The following is a 15613-nucleotide window of genomic DNA, read 5'->3' as shown; positions in this document are numbered from 1 at the left end:
ATTGACATCAGTGACCCCGCCCTTTAGGTTCATCCATCATCCAGCCTCCCTCCCCGCTAATCTGCCCCCTTTCTCAGCACTAATCACTTTAACTTAACACCCTTGTTGCATTCCCTGTACACCCTTGCCTGCACAGCATGCCTACTTCTGTGCACATTATTCCCTTCATGCCTTCCCTGGCCACACTACCTCCTTGGCCAGGCTCCTTGTCACAGATAGAACACCAACCTTGGCATGTCACCCCAATGGACTGCCCCTAGTCGATTTGAACAATGGGCTGGCCTGGACAAACGCTATGCAAAAAGATGAAAGCAGTGGGTACTCACCAGGAAGACGAAGACCTCGCCAGCTGCAAGCCACTTATACGTAGTTGGGTTTCTGAAGGCACTTACTTCTTGCTGATTGAGCACTTAATTGGGAAAGGGTACTTAATTCTGGCAGGCTGGGGTTTTAATGAGCATACATAAGATGCAGACGCCTGCAAAAGGGCTTTCCACCATTAAATTTTAGAGAACCTAATTCCAAAAGTTCATCCCACCATCGGGATTCCAAATTTTGGCCTCCCGCAGAATCAAGGTTGCCGCTCATTTTTTCTCACACTCCTGGCAGCAGTAGAAGATTCTGCACCTTGTGTTAGGCACAAAGAACCTATCAGCTTTCTGGTAATGTACTCCAGAAAGCATTTGAATACTTTATGAAGGAAAGGGGAAGACAAAATAGAAGTTCAAACTAAGACCAAGAGGGCCTAAATGGATGGGTAACTGTATATACCATCCTCTACAGTGACTGATCACAATTAAAACTGACCTTTTCATGTTAATATTTATAAACTGTCATGGTGTCAAATAAGGGGAGTCAAAACCAATTTATGCCTACAGGCTAGGGTAATTGAACCAAGACACACAGATGCAATTTAATCCCCATTTTAAAGATCTACATTCTGTCCTGATGTTGTATTATACTTTGCAATTTTATACATTTTGCAATTTAATTATAAACCAGGTTAATTTGGGAAGTAACGAAGTAAAGTTGGTCGGAGGATAGGCTTTTTTCTGCAGTCCAGGTTGAGGAGCACGCAAAACTGAGATGCCATAGTACCAACGCTGATGTGAGGTAGGTAAACACAAAGGCAGCTTTACAGTAGTTACTTCAACCATAAATTGAAATACAGAAATTCATAATAAAAAAATGGCATAACAATTTTGCAGATTCAAGATTTGTGAGATATTATAAGGATGATTTGTTACAGGACTATTTCCAAAGGAAACTTGAGCTAGCTATAGTAATTTCCATACAGCATAAATAGTTTATGAAATTGCTGAAGGCTGCATTTTGTTGAAGTTTTTTGTCTTGCACTTATCAGGACAATTCGCAAGAATACAATGTAAGGGAAAACAACAAATTTATGCTGTAAGAGGAGAGAATAATGCTTGGTTGGCAAATGGACTAGGATTGGCAGAGGATGCACCAGTTGATGGTGATTGGCAGTTAACTGCCAGGCATTGTTTGAAATTTAAACCAGGCAGTTTGACTCTGATTCATCAAAACATTGCCTTGAGGAATGAACCAGCAAATGGCTGTCACTTATTTTGTTTAACTGAAAAAGGCACAATGTGCGTACATGTTCTTTCTGTCTGCAAAGAACAAGGCCATGTGTATTAATATATGTAGCTTCCAGTACATGCAAATGTGCCACACGGACAATCTTAAACTGGTTAGGGGTAATGAGGGGTAAGGGATGAGGGCTAGACGGCCAATATTTAACAAATCAATTGGGATTAAGTAGAAAAGAACCAAGATGGGTCTTTTAAACATCCTGCCTCGGCACTTGGCAGCCCCTGTGGCTATCTTCAATCTGTGTCCAGGGATCACGGGCTTGACTCCATCCTGCAACAGTCCCTGAAACCCCCAGAACAAAAATCACTCCATTCAAGGCATTTTATCGTGAGTTGGGTGCGCCGAGCCAGGAAATATCCTGACTTGAACTACCCACCTTCGGGGCGAAAATCTGGCCCAATGTTTCAGGTCGATAACCAAAATGCCTATTGACCTGACCTGGCAAGACACTCAGTTGTGAAAGCAATCACTGTAGCAAAAGGCCTACAATTAATTGGCAATAAATGTGGCCTTGCCAACATTACCCACATCTCAGAACAGGTAAACTTCTTTATCAAGGGTCAGCAAGTTTCTTAACACATACATAAAGCATGCCAGTGGTTTGACAAGTGTTCTGTATTAGGACTATCCTGATCAGATTATGTTGTTAAAGTCTGGGTAATATATGTCAATTATTTCTAGATCTACTGGTGGCTGTTTATTTAGATGTGAGAGTTTGTAATCAACTGTATTGACTGTCTTTTTCCTTATCTACTTGATGCAAAAGAATAAAAGCCAGTTTTCCAGTTTGTAAGTGCAGAAGTCATTTTGAGGGCTCTTTCTTTCTTAAGACCTGCTTTTGAAGCTCATAAACTGATGAAAAAAACTAACAAAACTAAGGACAAAATTATTTAACTCAAGGCATGAACTCAATTGGTAAACTTGAATCACAAAAGGTCACCAACATGAAAAGCAAAGACTACATGTATTACCATAAACAAAATACTATTTTAGTTATAGCTTTGTAACTAGTTTCCAGTCATATTATTCTCTGTAACATACATACTGCATTTAGTAAACACTGCTAATTCATTAAGGAGCAAATATGAAGTGGCTAGCATTCTTTTTTTGAAGCCTTATCAAATTTGAGTCACAGTTTTTCATAGCATGGCCAAATGTCAATCAAGAAATTATTTCTAAGAGTATTTAAATTTTAACGTTGAAAGTAAAGTGAGGTTACTGATTAGGGTGGACGTGTATTCATAGCTTTAGAATAGCCAAATGTAGTTATAAGAGTTCTTTCTAAGTGTGATGGGAAATATAGCCAACACATAGGCATGGTGGGTTATCATACCGTGGGAACTCAACTAACAACCACAGGTCATAAAACTTAATGACTTTCACAGGATGGGTAAAACAATGTTAGAGTGATAAGTGCACAGACTTGGAGGCGTTAAAGCCGAGGCATTTCTCAGCCTCTCAGTGAGATGACAGGGACATCTACAGCCAATATAATTCTGCTCATTAGGATGTAACGGGCGGTTGTACTAGGCAATATAGTGAAATGTGATAACTGAAAGATATAAATTTGTAACGCAGCCTTTGTATAGGGGAGACACTCTGTAGAACCAGGCTATGTCCTCCCAGCATATGCTTGTAAATAAAAGTCCTTGGTTACTTCCAGCCTACAGATTCGAGTGGTTGTTTTTACCACAACAATTGGCAAAGTCAGCAGGATCCTCACAATATTGGTCATCGTCTCCAGATCAAATGTTGATAGCAGAGGACAAGTGAGTATATTATTTACCACCCATTAGATAGGGCGGCCAGTGTTCGAGACAGTAAGCTGGTGGGCTGGTTTGAGGATCTGAAGCAGAGTATGGGTCTGAGTGGAGTAGCTAAAGACAGTGTGGCGCCACTTAACCAACGGCCATATGTAGTACAAACCATTTTCTAGAAAGAGTTCTGAGAAAACTGGTGTAGTAAAACAAGTGACCAGTGTACTGAGAAAACTGGAGCAGTGAAATGGTATTGACCGCTTCCTACTGTCCGGTGTAGTGAGAAAACCAATGCGGTAAACCAGGTATTGACTGTTTCCTAGTGCCTGATGTAGTGAGAAAACCATGGAATGGGAAGGGATCTGTATCCTAGTAAGAAAGCAATAGTGGTCGGACTATAAACATATCAACCATGGCGGGCAAAAATTTAGAGTAGAGGCCCAAAGGATCCCCCGCTGAATTTTTGGCAAATAACTTAAAAGGAAAAAAAAATTAAGTGGCTAAGTCACTAAAGCTTTTCTTCTGGGGTGAGGGGGGAAGGAGATGAGGGTAAGAGAGAGAGAGAGAGGGTACCCCATGGGGATAATAAGCAGGGACAGGCAGGGGGCAGAGAAAATATGAGCTTCAATCATTTTGATTGTGCCTGTAGGTGGAACTCTCGAAGATCCCTTTATCCCCCCCCCAACTGTTACTTAAAATTTTCATACTTTGAATGAAACTTCAAGTTGTTACGATAAATGTTATAAGAATGGAAATATTCATATCTTTAGTTGTGTGATATATGTGTGCGTTTGTGTGCAATGAAGATTTTGTATGTGAGCTTTAATGTGTTTTCCTCCCTAAATTGTCATTTGTGTGCGGCGTTTCAGCACTTTTGAGTTAAAAAACTCACATTGAAACTTGTGAGTCAGATTAAAGGAAAGCATAATTAGCCAAACCAATGTATTGAGTTATAAGGTTCAAGTTGAGGTTTCCGGCCAAAAGTCACAAATCAAAGATATTCTAATGAAGATACAGCAGGTTCCAAACTAGCAGGGAGTTAACTCTTTCCAGCAGCACCTTCAGCTTTCAGGCTGCTGAATTAATCCATTACACCTCAAGCAGAGTGAACCCTTGTGCTTCTATTTAGAGGTAGCCACAAATGTAACAACATTTCTAGTAGCTTTAAGAATCTAAGAATTATTAATTATTACCTAAGGATTATTTTCAATGCCATAGCATTATCATGGTTTTATTTTACCTTTTAAAAAAAATTGACTTAACCCATTTAGGAACACACTGACCAATGTGTATCAGACCTTCTGGCAAGTTACTTTTGAAAAACTATGATGCCATCTAAGATAATGAATGTGTTGATAAACATGTGGGACTTTTAATCTGGATACAAGTTCATACACATGAGAGAGCGGTAGGCCGGGATTTTTATTGCACGCTGGCATTGGGCGTGTTCGGTAGCATGAGCAGACAATATGGACAAGGCCAAAAATCGGTTTCATGACGTCATGAAACCAGTTTGCGATTGTCCGTTTAGCCCGTCGATGGCAAGCCACATTCCCCACCATCGGACGTTGGGGACCTCATTGTAATACATGAGCATATCATTATAAGACCAGCCTGCTGAACTCACCCCCCACCGCTGGATCGTCTGCCCACATCAGCGGGAAAATACGCCGATGTGTTTCACAACAGCACATATAAGGCGTCCACTTGGCGGGCACCACCTTGCTTGAGACTTCAAGGTTTGTTTGCCTACCTTGCTTCAGTCAGCACTCGCAGTCATCAGTGCCAGACTTCACAGACAGCACTGCATCATTTTTAGAGGGGTTCACGGGCAGGTCTCTACCTACTGGATCAGCCATATGTGGGTAACTTATCGATGGCTGCTGAGCAAGGGCTTGCTTGAGAAAGGGGGAGAAGCGGCCTCAGGCAAGGGAAGAGGCTGCCGAACACACCCAATGCCAGAGTGCAATAAAAGGAAGGGGTGGAGTTTCTTGGGCGATGTAGAGGGTTTGTTCGGAAGTGCCAATTCAGCTCTGATTTCACTGCAAATCTCTGATATAAACAAAATATTTATGAAGACGTTGCAGTTTAATGAAATTATAGTTCCGGGCCAAGCTTAGGTCATTAGGACTTAGGCAAAGCTCTAAGAGAACAGTACGGTAACAGACCCGAAGCCCACTAGAATCGAGTAGGATCCCTAGAGCTACTGGTGGGCAGAGGGTCTTGGAAATATCCCACGTGAGCCAGATAGTACCTGACCAGGTGTCTAAAAAAAAGGACTGAACTGGGGTAACTGATTAGGATGGGCACGTATTAATAGCTTTAGGATAAACAAATGTAGTTATTAGGGTTCTTTCTAAGCACGATGGGATATATAGCCAACACATAGGCATGGTGGGTTATCGTACTGTGGGAACCCAACTAACAATCACAAGTCATAAAGCTAATGACCTTCACAGGATCAGTAAACAAATGTTAGAGTGATAAGAGCACACACTGGGAGGCATTAGAATCGAGGCATTTCCCAGTCTCCAAGTAAGATAAAAGAGACATTTGCAGCCTGTATAATTCTGCTCATTAAGTATGTAACTGCAGGTTGTACTAAGCTGTATAACGAAACGTGATCACTAAAAAGATATAAATATGTAACACAGCCTTTGTATCGGGGAGACACTCTGTAGAACCAGGTTGTGCCCTTCCAGCATATGCTTGTAAATAAAAGAACTTGGTTACTCACAGCTTAAGGATTTGAGTGGTTGTTTTTACCACAACAAAAGCAATAATATATGCTTTGAGGACTAACCCGCTGAAACAATAAATACTGCAGCTTTTACTTTAGAACAAACTTTAAAACTAAGACTTGAGCTGGCGACTTGAAGATTAATTTGATTGGAGGAAGATATGGACGTTACTAATTTACTCAAACCTCAATCTTGCCATTACTGACATTACCTGTATCCTTCGATTTATAGATTACACCAACCAATTCACACCAAGGTATCCTTTATCAATTGCTAAATATTACTGGAGTGATTTTCAATGTCACCAGACAGAAAAATTATGAAGTGTCAAGGAATAGGAAATTACATTTTAAATCTGTTAAATTAGATTTCTAAAATGTAATATAAATTAAGATTAGCATGATCGCCATTGGCAGAAGACTTGTAATGGCTAAAGAAAGATACAAATACTCACTTCACTAAATGCTTTAGCAAAAGGTCGAGCATCTCTCTGTTCTTTTCTGGCAGTTTATAAACCAGTGCGTGAACAGCACGAACTCTATAATTCTGGTCATCTGACTCTGTAGAAAAGTATAATAGATTCAGTGTATTAATAATTTTTGAAATGCTAGAAATATTAGGAGATAAATTAATATTTCAGTTTTACACAAATACCTGGAAAAGCTCAGCAAGTCTGACAGCACCTGTGGAGAGAAAAACACAGTTGACCCTGAAGGGTCATATGGACTTGAAACATCAACTGTGTTTTTCTCTCCACAGATGCTGTCAGACCTGCTGAGTTTTTCCAGCATTTTCTGTTTTTCTTTTAGATTTCCAGCATCCGCAGTATTTTGCTTTTACACAAATACCTTTTGTTTAAAGAAGAATATATTTTAAAATAATGACTATCTATGGCCTAATACAACCACTCGTTTCCTCTTGACAGGTACAACAATCTAATCAATTTACAGGAAAATGGAAATTGCTCAATAACCCATCTGCAAACTGACAATGGATGAACTACTACTTTACTAATTGAATTTTCCCCATGACACAATTATATTTGATTCTCCAGTAGTCGTCCCAAAGTTTTAGAAATGTTATCATTTCCAAAAAAGTTTTAAGTTAATACCTACAATATATAAATCACTGCCTTCTTTCCTCCACTACCAATTGCTTCTTAAAATCTCTCTGTCTTCTCCCTTTCCACAAATGAAATCTCATTTTATTTATTTCTTTTTTCATTCATCACCATCAAGTCAGAGAGCTCGTGAATATTGTTGTCACTAGTACTGAGACTATCCAAATCATTTGACCTTCCTATTTTCTCTTATTCCTCAAACCAAACCTGCCATAGGTTCCCCTTGATCTAGCTTTGCATCCACATCTCTCTCTACTTTATCTCCTGTCGTCACTCATATCCTCTCCAAACTCACTTAGTCTATAACAACCACCTCCTGTACCCTTGATCCCATTCTCATTAAACTGCAGATCCTGAAACTTCCTTTCCTGGCCCATATACTAGCTGACTACATTGGTTTCTCTTCAACAACTATCCCGTTCCCTTTCATAACCATTGGAATCACCTGCACCCCTAAATCCCACCTTTGACCCCTCTATCCTTACAAATATCCTATCTCAAATCTCCCTTTCCTCTCCAATATCCTTGAAAATATTGCAGTCTCCCATATGTGTCAATACTCCCCTCAAATCCCTGTCTGAATTTCTCCCATCAGGTTTCCACTCCTCCCACAGCACTGAAACAGTCCTATCAGGTGACACCCTCTGTTTTTATGGACACGGTGCATTATTTGTCCTCATCCTCTCCACAATCTTTGAGATGGTGACCATGGGCATCATGGCGGATGGGAGCTGAAAATATTGCGAGATCGGAAAAATCAGTTTACCTCCTTTGTAAAAGCAGTCAGGGATTGTACACTCCAGCTGTCAATGGTGGGCCGCATTTCCCGCTGTGGCATGTTGGAAAATTCACTTTAATATATTTGCATATTATTGTAAGGGCTGCTCGCCAGAAGCATCCTCCCATACTGGATCAAGAGGGCACATCGGTGTCCAATTAAACCAATGTGTTTCATCACAGTACATAAGTGATGTGCACCTGGTGACCTGCACTTCGCTCATGACTTTGAGATTTGTTCACCTACCTTGCATTGCCCAGCACTCCTGGCAACTCAGACTCAGTGCCAGGCTTCACACACACTGCTTTCAGCAGGGTATCAGAAGCAGGTTTCTACCTACCAGACCAGCAATAAGGCAGGGGTGGCTTTTAATGTGCTGCAGAGTAAGGTATCCACTAGGGAAGGGGGGAAACTGGCCTGAGGCATGAGAATTTGCTACAGGACAAGGGCTCCACTGGGGGTAAGAGTGGGGAAGTTTGCACTGACACATGACTGGGGGAGGGGGTGCAGTGGGAAAACGTCCTCAGTGCCAAGATGGGGAGAGAATCAGTTACTGAATGACATAAGCGACTTTGGGTCACAATGGGAGGATTGCTGAATGAAGAAGTGCTTCAATGTTGAGCTTGCAAATACTGTCCTTGTGCCAGTCCAGGCAGGGGGAGGGCATATCAATCCAATCTCAGTTGTGCCCAGGATGTAGTGCACAGGGCTTTGTCACAACATCACGCATGTTGGTTTGCAGGTTTCTGGCATCATACTGGGCTACAGATGGCACACTCAGTTAGGGGAGGCATCTGCAGCCTTTAGGTGGGGAAAAGGTATTGTGGAGGAATTTGAACATGTGGTTAGATTATGCAAGTGTCCTCAAGATGGGGAGGTCCACACGGGGCATAGGCACATCTACTTCACCATGTTCGATAACAAAGGGATACCCACCACAATCACAATGGGATCAAGGGAATACAAGGGGAGGATTGAGAGGTTCATGGAGGGAGGAAAACCTGAATATTAAGCTCCTGCAGGAAGATGGGAGGGATTTACACACTCACTCGGTGGAGGGCGGGGGGGGGGGGGCGCGTGGTGCGTGTGGTGGGGTGGTGGTGGGGGTGGTCAGGGTGCCTTGAAATGAACCCTCCACTGGCCTGGATTTTTGGGGCAATTAGTTCCTGACACTGGAACAAAGCCCTTGAACGCACATTCACTAACGAGTCACTGACAGAAATAGGACCTTTGCTGGCCGATGCTGACTCATGTCTGTTTCTCACTGATGCTGCGGAGAGGAGGCCATCAGGAAGATGGTGCCTGGATTTATTGTTGCCTGCATAATTACATACAGGCAGGAAAGAAGGAGAAGATTGCAACAGAGGCGCCAAGCTTGCCAAAGGGAAGAGTTAAAACCTCAAGACCAAGGGGCAGTAGGGACCCCTCCAGATGCAGAGGATGAGGCTCACAGAGGTGTTGTGCGTAGATGCCGAGGGTGTCTATGAGTCGCATGTCTTACCTGCAAATAAACAAGAGACAGTGTTGCCAACACCTCCACAGGTCCAGGGATCTGGTGACTCAAATTTGTCACATTCTCCAAGAATTGGCACCACAGGGACTGGGAGGGAATCCATTGCCACTGGCTGTGAAAGTAACTGCCGCTCTGAACCTCTACGAGTGGCTCCTTCAGGGCTCTATTAGGGACCTCTGTGGGATCTCTCAAGCATCCACTCACAAACGCATACATGAGGTCACAGACTCTCTTTTTGCCAAGGCCCACAATTATGTCAACTTCAACGGAGATCGAGCAAGTTAGGATGCCAGAGCTTTGCAGCGATTTCCGGATTCCCACAGGTGCAGGGTACCATTGACTGCACTCATGGCTCTAAAAGCTCCTTGGCAACAGGCACTCCAACACAAAAACAGGAAAGACTTGCATTCACTCAATGCATTCACTCACTGCTCTGTGACCATAAGAAACTTATCATGCAGGTTTGCGCCAGATACAAAGGAAGCATCCACAACTCATACATCTTGAGCAGATAGCACATCCTGGATATTTTAAAGGGGCCACACAGGATCCAGGGTTGGCTCCTCGATGACGAGGGGTACTGGCAAAGGAAGTGACTGATGACGCCCATGCGGCAGCCAGAGAATCCTGCAGAGAAAAGGTACGACGATGCTCATGCCGCTACCTGAACATTGGTAGTGCAGACCATAGGCATCTTAAAGATGTGATTCCAATGCCTAGGAAGATCTGACAGAGTACTCCAGTACAGTCCCCAGAGAGTCTCATGAATCACTGAGGCTTGCTACACTGCACAAACTGGCACTGCAAAGTGGGGGGACTTGCCAGACGTCAACATGGAGGAACTACATGTCTCCTCCCGAGAGGAGGACATCGAAGGGGACGAGGGTATTGAATTCAAGGAAGCCGACGCTGCAGGGGAATAGGCCACAGCATGGGCCAAACAAGGAAGGGGTGAGGCCCTCCTAGCCATCAGATTCTACGAGGGGGATGATAAGTTGCAGTGAGTACTCTATTGGACAGATGCCCTCCATCATGGGCCAACGTGAACACCAGCATTGCTATTCCTCTCATTTCAACCATGCACTTCAATATGAGAGTGAATAGTTACACATCAGGCTCACGTTGTCCTGATCCTTTGAAAGATGATAAAGCCTCGGGAGCATGTATCTAACTGGAGGTACTAACTGGAGGAGGGAGTTCCGGCATCAGACATCAGAAGGTGCTGCCTGTTCAAGCGTCATTCCAGCAACCCATTTGCAATGGAAGCCCACAAGAGCCAGGAGCTGTTCCACTAACTTCAGTGAGCTTGTAGCTTATGCCTTCAATTTGTCAAAGCTCCTCAAGGAGATCCAGCTCTAGCAGTGGGACAACGCATTCTGTGTAATGTCGATGGTGAAACTGATAGCTGCCTTGGCCCAAGTGTTACCTGAGGATGTTCCGCAGGTGTGCATCTAATCAGAGATGACTCAATACTCTGTATCACCTTCTTTGCTATCACTTTAACATCCAGTACTCTCAGTTAGGAATATTGGTCCGCTTTTATCTTCAACTTACTATGCATATAGATCACCTGAAAATGATGATGTTCAACTACTTGTGTGCCAGGTGTTAAAATGCCTCCTCTTTAAGACACACATTGTGCCCTTATGGCCAGCCCTGACCTTTGTGAACTCCAAAATGCTCAGACACCATGAGGCCCTCAACGAGTCGATGCTAATAAAGAACAGACTTCAGCTTCAGTACATCTCACTCCTATCCAATTGCTCCTCTCAACATTGTCTAAAGCTACAATGTGCACTTCCAGAGCATGTTCAAAGGCTCTGTTGACTGCCAAAAAGCAGCACTTGCAATTAGCATCACACGTATTGGAGAGTGCTTAGGTGATGGGATGCAGAGCATTGCATTTCAACACTGTGACAAGAGTCTTGTAGCCACAATGCAGACAACAAGGTTGAGAAACGATCAAAGTTGTATGCTCGAGCAACAAGGCAACAATGACACCGAGAGGGGCAGAGCTTCGGTACCTTGAGGTGGCAAGGTGCTCCCACTCATTGGTGAGCTTAGTAGATGTACACTCAAAGTTGGAAATCAGGTTAGCAGTTAGGAGCGCACACGAGGTCTGAGTATGGACTCATAGTGTGAAAACCCTGCCAGGAGACAGACAGCACATGGAGTTGCACGATATATGACCCTTCTCCATGCGTAAACACATCTCTCCTTGTACACTACACCTTCACCTTTCAAGAATGCAGATGGGATAGGCGAACACCTCTGTCTCAATCTTATAGAGACATGAATAAACACGACATGACCTTGCAAAACATGTGAACAAGGTTCCTTTCACAAGCACACTTAACATTAAGGTCAAGGCATCACTGATGTCAAGAATGATCTGAAAAAGGGGCACACTACATAGATGAGAGGCCCACAATAGCGACATCTGCGATAAATCAGGGGAGGCACCATGGTATCGCACCTGATTGACAACAACACAGCTCATCATAAAAAGGAGTTATACAGAAGAGATGTGAAATGGGTGCAATTCTATTTACATTCGTGAACATTATATACATATTGTGAACATCCGTGCCACTGTTATGCTCCTAAATATTTTTAACTTTCCTAACCCTAATCCTGTCTGGGTGTATCCCCAGCATCCACAGTGGAGGTGGAGGCAGCCTGCTGACTGGTACGCCCCTGTGATGACTTTGTTGGGTGTCCACTGGAGGACCCTGGCCTGCTTTGGGTGTCTTGCTGTGAGGCAGGTGGCCCCTGTTCGGCCTGTGGAGCTGGAGGTTTTCGCGTTACAGGAAGAGGGGATTGGGATCAGATGGACACTTGTGGAGTCAACTGGGTGGATGGCCCCATGGGGTCCATCTGCTAGTCCTTATCCCTATGGATGCCCAAAGGCTCCTGGCTGATCCCTTGAGGAGAAAGGGCATCTGGAGTGAGATTGAGATGCCCAGCCCCCTCTCACAAGGTCGCTGACAGGTGCCAACAATGGCTACAACAATGGAGGACCGATGTGCTGGACCAAGGTCTCCATGGCAGTGCCACCCTGCCAGTGTTGACCAGTATGCATTGGTGTACTGGCGCTATCACCTCAGACTGAATGTGGACAGACTCTTGCATCATCCGTTGCAATCTGAGGAATGCACTGATATATCTTTCTGATGTTTCCATGATTGTCGCTGCAGCTCCACCAACTGATTTAGGACCGAGTCTGGAGGCTCATCATTGGACTCGGTACCAGCAGAATTCTGGACTCCAGCAGCCCTCCAAGTGCTGGCTGCCTTGGATGTCCCTGCCTCCGCCCGCTGTGGACCAGACAGTGTGCTGTGTTCACCAAATTGTGGCTCAGAGCCTACTCAAGAACTAGGTCCCACCGAAGTGTGTCTCTCTGTGCTGGTGGAGGGTCTGGGTGAGCGCTTGTAGGTATTTTGCTGTGGTGTCCTCACGATCCCCATTCGAGTATCCTCAGGCTTGAACTAAGTGGCTGGCTGGTTGAGGTTGTCAGGCACTTGGCTGAGGTTCCTATGGAAGAAAGTTGAGATAATTTGTGCATGACAGGCAACTCTAAAACAGGAGAATGCACTCACAATAATGGTTATCTGAGAGCTGGTGCAAGATCCTGGGGGTGTTTGCCACCAACCTCACTGTCGCTGCAGGCATGGTCAATAGAACCATGGAAATGTTAGATCGCAGAAAGAGTCCATTCAGCCCATTATGTCTGCACTGGCTGATAAAGAAAAAAAATTAAAAACCTAGCTGCCCATTTTAATCCCACCTTCCAACACCTGGTCCATTGCCTTGAAGGTTACAGCACTTTAGGTGCAGATCCAGGTGCCTTTTAGATGAGTTGAGCGTTTCTGCCTCCACCAACAAACCAGACAGTGAATTCCAAACACCCACCACCCTTTGGGTGAAGAAGTCTTTCCTCATGTCTGACCTAATCCTGCTACCGATCACCTTAAATCTGTGCCCCCTGGTAATTGACCCCTCAGCTAGGGGAAACAGGACATCCCTGTCTATTTTATCTAGGCCTTTCATAATCTTGTAAACCTCAATCAGGTCACCCCTCAGCCTCCTCAGTTCCAAGGAAAACAACCCCAGTCTATTCAATCTTTCCTCATACCTGCAATTTTCAAACCCTCTTGTTGAATGCAACATTCTTGTAAATCTCCTCTGTACTCTCTTCAGGGCAATTATGTCCTTCCTGTAATGTGGCAGCCAGAATTGTACACAAAATTCAGCTGTGGTCTAACCAGTGTTTTATACAGTTCCATCATTATATCCCTGATTTTGTATTCTATACCTCGCCCAATAAAGAAAGGCATTCCACATGCTTTCTTTATCACCTTATCCACCTGTCCTGCCATCTTCAGGGACCTGTGGACATACCCACCAAAGTCTTTCACTTCTTCCACCTCTCCCAATATCCTCCCATTTATTGTGTATTCCTTAGCTTTGCCCTCCCCAAATACATTACCTCACACTTCTCTGGATTGAACTCCACCTGCCACTTTTCCGCCCACTCAACCAAACCATTGATATCATTCTGGAGACAACAGCTTTCCTTTATCCTATCAACTATAAGGGCAATTTTTGTGTCATCTGCAAATTTCCCAATAATGCCACCCTCATTCAAGTCCAAATCATTAATATATACAACAAACAACAAGGGACCTAACACTGAGATCTGTGGAATGCCACTGAAAACCCTTATCCATTCGCAAAAACATCCATCAACTACTACCCTTTGTTTTCCTGTTGCTGAGCCAACTTTGAATCCAACTCTCCACATTCCCCTGTATCCCATGGGTTTTTACTTTTCTGACCAGTCTGCCATGTGGGACCTTGCCAAATACTCTAGTAAAATCCATGTAGACAACATCCACTGCACTACCCCCATCAAACCTCCTTGCTACTTCCTCAAAAAATTTGATTAAATTCGTAAGACGTGATCTTCCCCTAACAAAACTATGCTGACTCTCCCTGATTAATCCGTTGCTTTCTAAGTGCCAGTTTTTCCTGTCTCTCAGAAGTAATTCCAATAATTAGCTCGCCTCAGGAGTCAGACTGACCAGCCTATAATTATTTGGTTTATCCCTCGCACCCTTTTTAAATAATGGTACAATGTTCACAGACCTTCAATCCTCTGGTACCTCGCCTGTATCTAGTGAGGGTTGGAAAATGATCCTCAGAGCATTGTCTATTTCTTCCCTGGCTTCCTTCAACAGCCTGGGATACAATCCATCTGGCCCTAGTGACTGATCCACCTTCAAGGATATCAGTCCCTCTAGTATATCCTCTCTCACTGTGCTTATTGTATCTAATATTTCACATTCCTCCTCTTCAACTAAAATATCTGCTTCACCCTCTCCATAGTGAAGATGGAAGCAAAGTACTCATTGAGAACCCTGTTCACATCTTCAGCATCACAGCAGAAGTTACCAGGTACTTCACTGATCGACCCTACTCTTTCCTTAGTTATTCTCTTGCTCTTAATGTACTGTAAAAAACATCTTTGGATTTTCTTCGATTTTACCTGCCAATATTTTTTCACATCCTTTCTTTGCTTCCCTAATTACTTTTTTTTACTTCACCCCCTGTACTTTCTATACTCCTTTAGGCTTTTTGTAGTATTAACTTTTTGTAACTGTTATAAGCTTTCTTTTTCTGCTTTCTTACCTTGTATGCTTCTAGATAACTGGTGACTCTAGATTTGGCAGTACTGCCCTTTTTCTTTGTGGAGACAAGTCTACACTGTGCCTGTAGAATCTCGCTTTTGAATGCCTCCCACTTGCCTGTCACTGATTTCTTTTCAAGGAGCTGTATCCAGTCCACTTTCGGCAGATCAACTCTCAGCTTCATAAAATTTGTCTTTCCCCAATTTGGAACTTTTACTCCTGTTCCATCTTTATCCTTTTCCATAATTATATTAAATCTAACTGTATTATGGTCACTATCTCCAGAATGGTCACCTACTGCTACTTCATCCACTTGCTCAGGTTCATTCCCGAATACTAAATATAGAATTGCACTCACTCTTGTTACATGCTGGCTAAAAAAGTTCTCTTGAATGCA

The 15613-nt window shown here is 43.5% G+C and overlaps 1 protein-coding gene across 1 annotated transcript in view; it reads right to left on the bottom strand.

Annotated features, from left to right (window-relative positions):
- Positions 1 to 15613, bottom strand: part of arhgap42a (Rho GTPase activating protein 42a) — a 533191-nt gene that overhangs the window by 34540 nt on the left and 483038 nt on the right. The window contains exon 17 of the mRNA XM_041199402.1: positions 6570 to 6675. Coding sequence (XP_041055336.1) covers positions 6570 to 6675 — 106 coding nt within the window. The remainder of the gene's footprint in view (positions 1 to 6569; positions 6676 to 15613) is intronic.

The sequence above is a fragment of the Carcharodon carcharias genome, chromosome 11 (assembly GCF_017639515.1).
Source record: "Carcharodon carcharias isolate sCarCar2 chromosome 11, sCarCar2.pri, whole genome shotgun sequence".
Classification (NCBI taxonomy): Eukaryota; Metazoa; Chordata; class Chondrichthyes; order Lamniformes; family Lamnidae; genus Carcharodon; species Carcharodon carcharias.
This window is presented reverse-complemented; position numbering and strand designations above follow the sequence as displayed.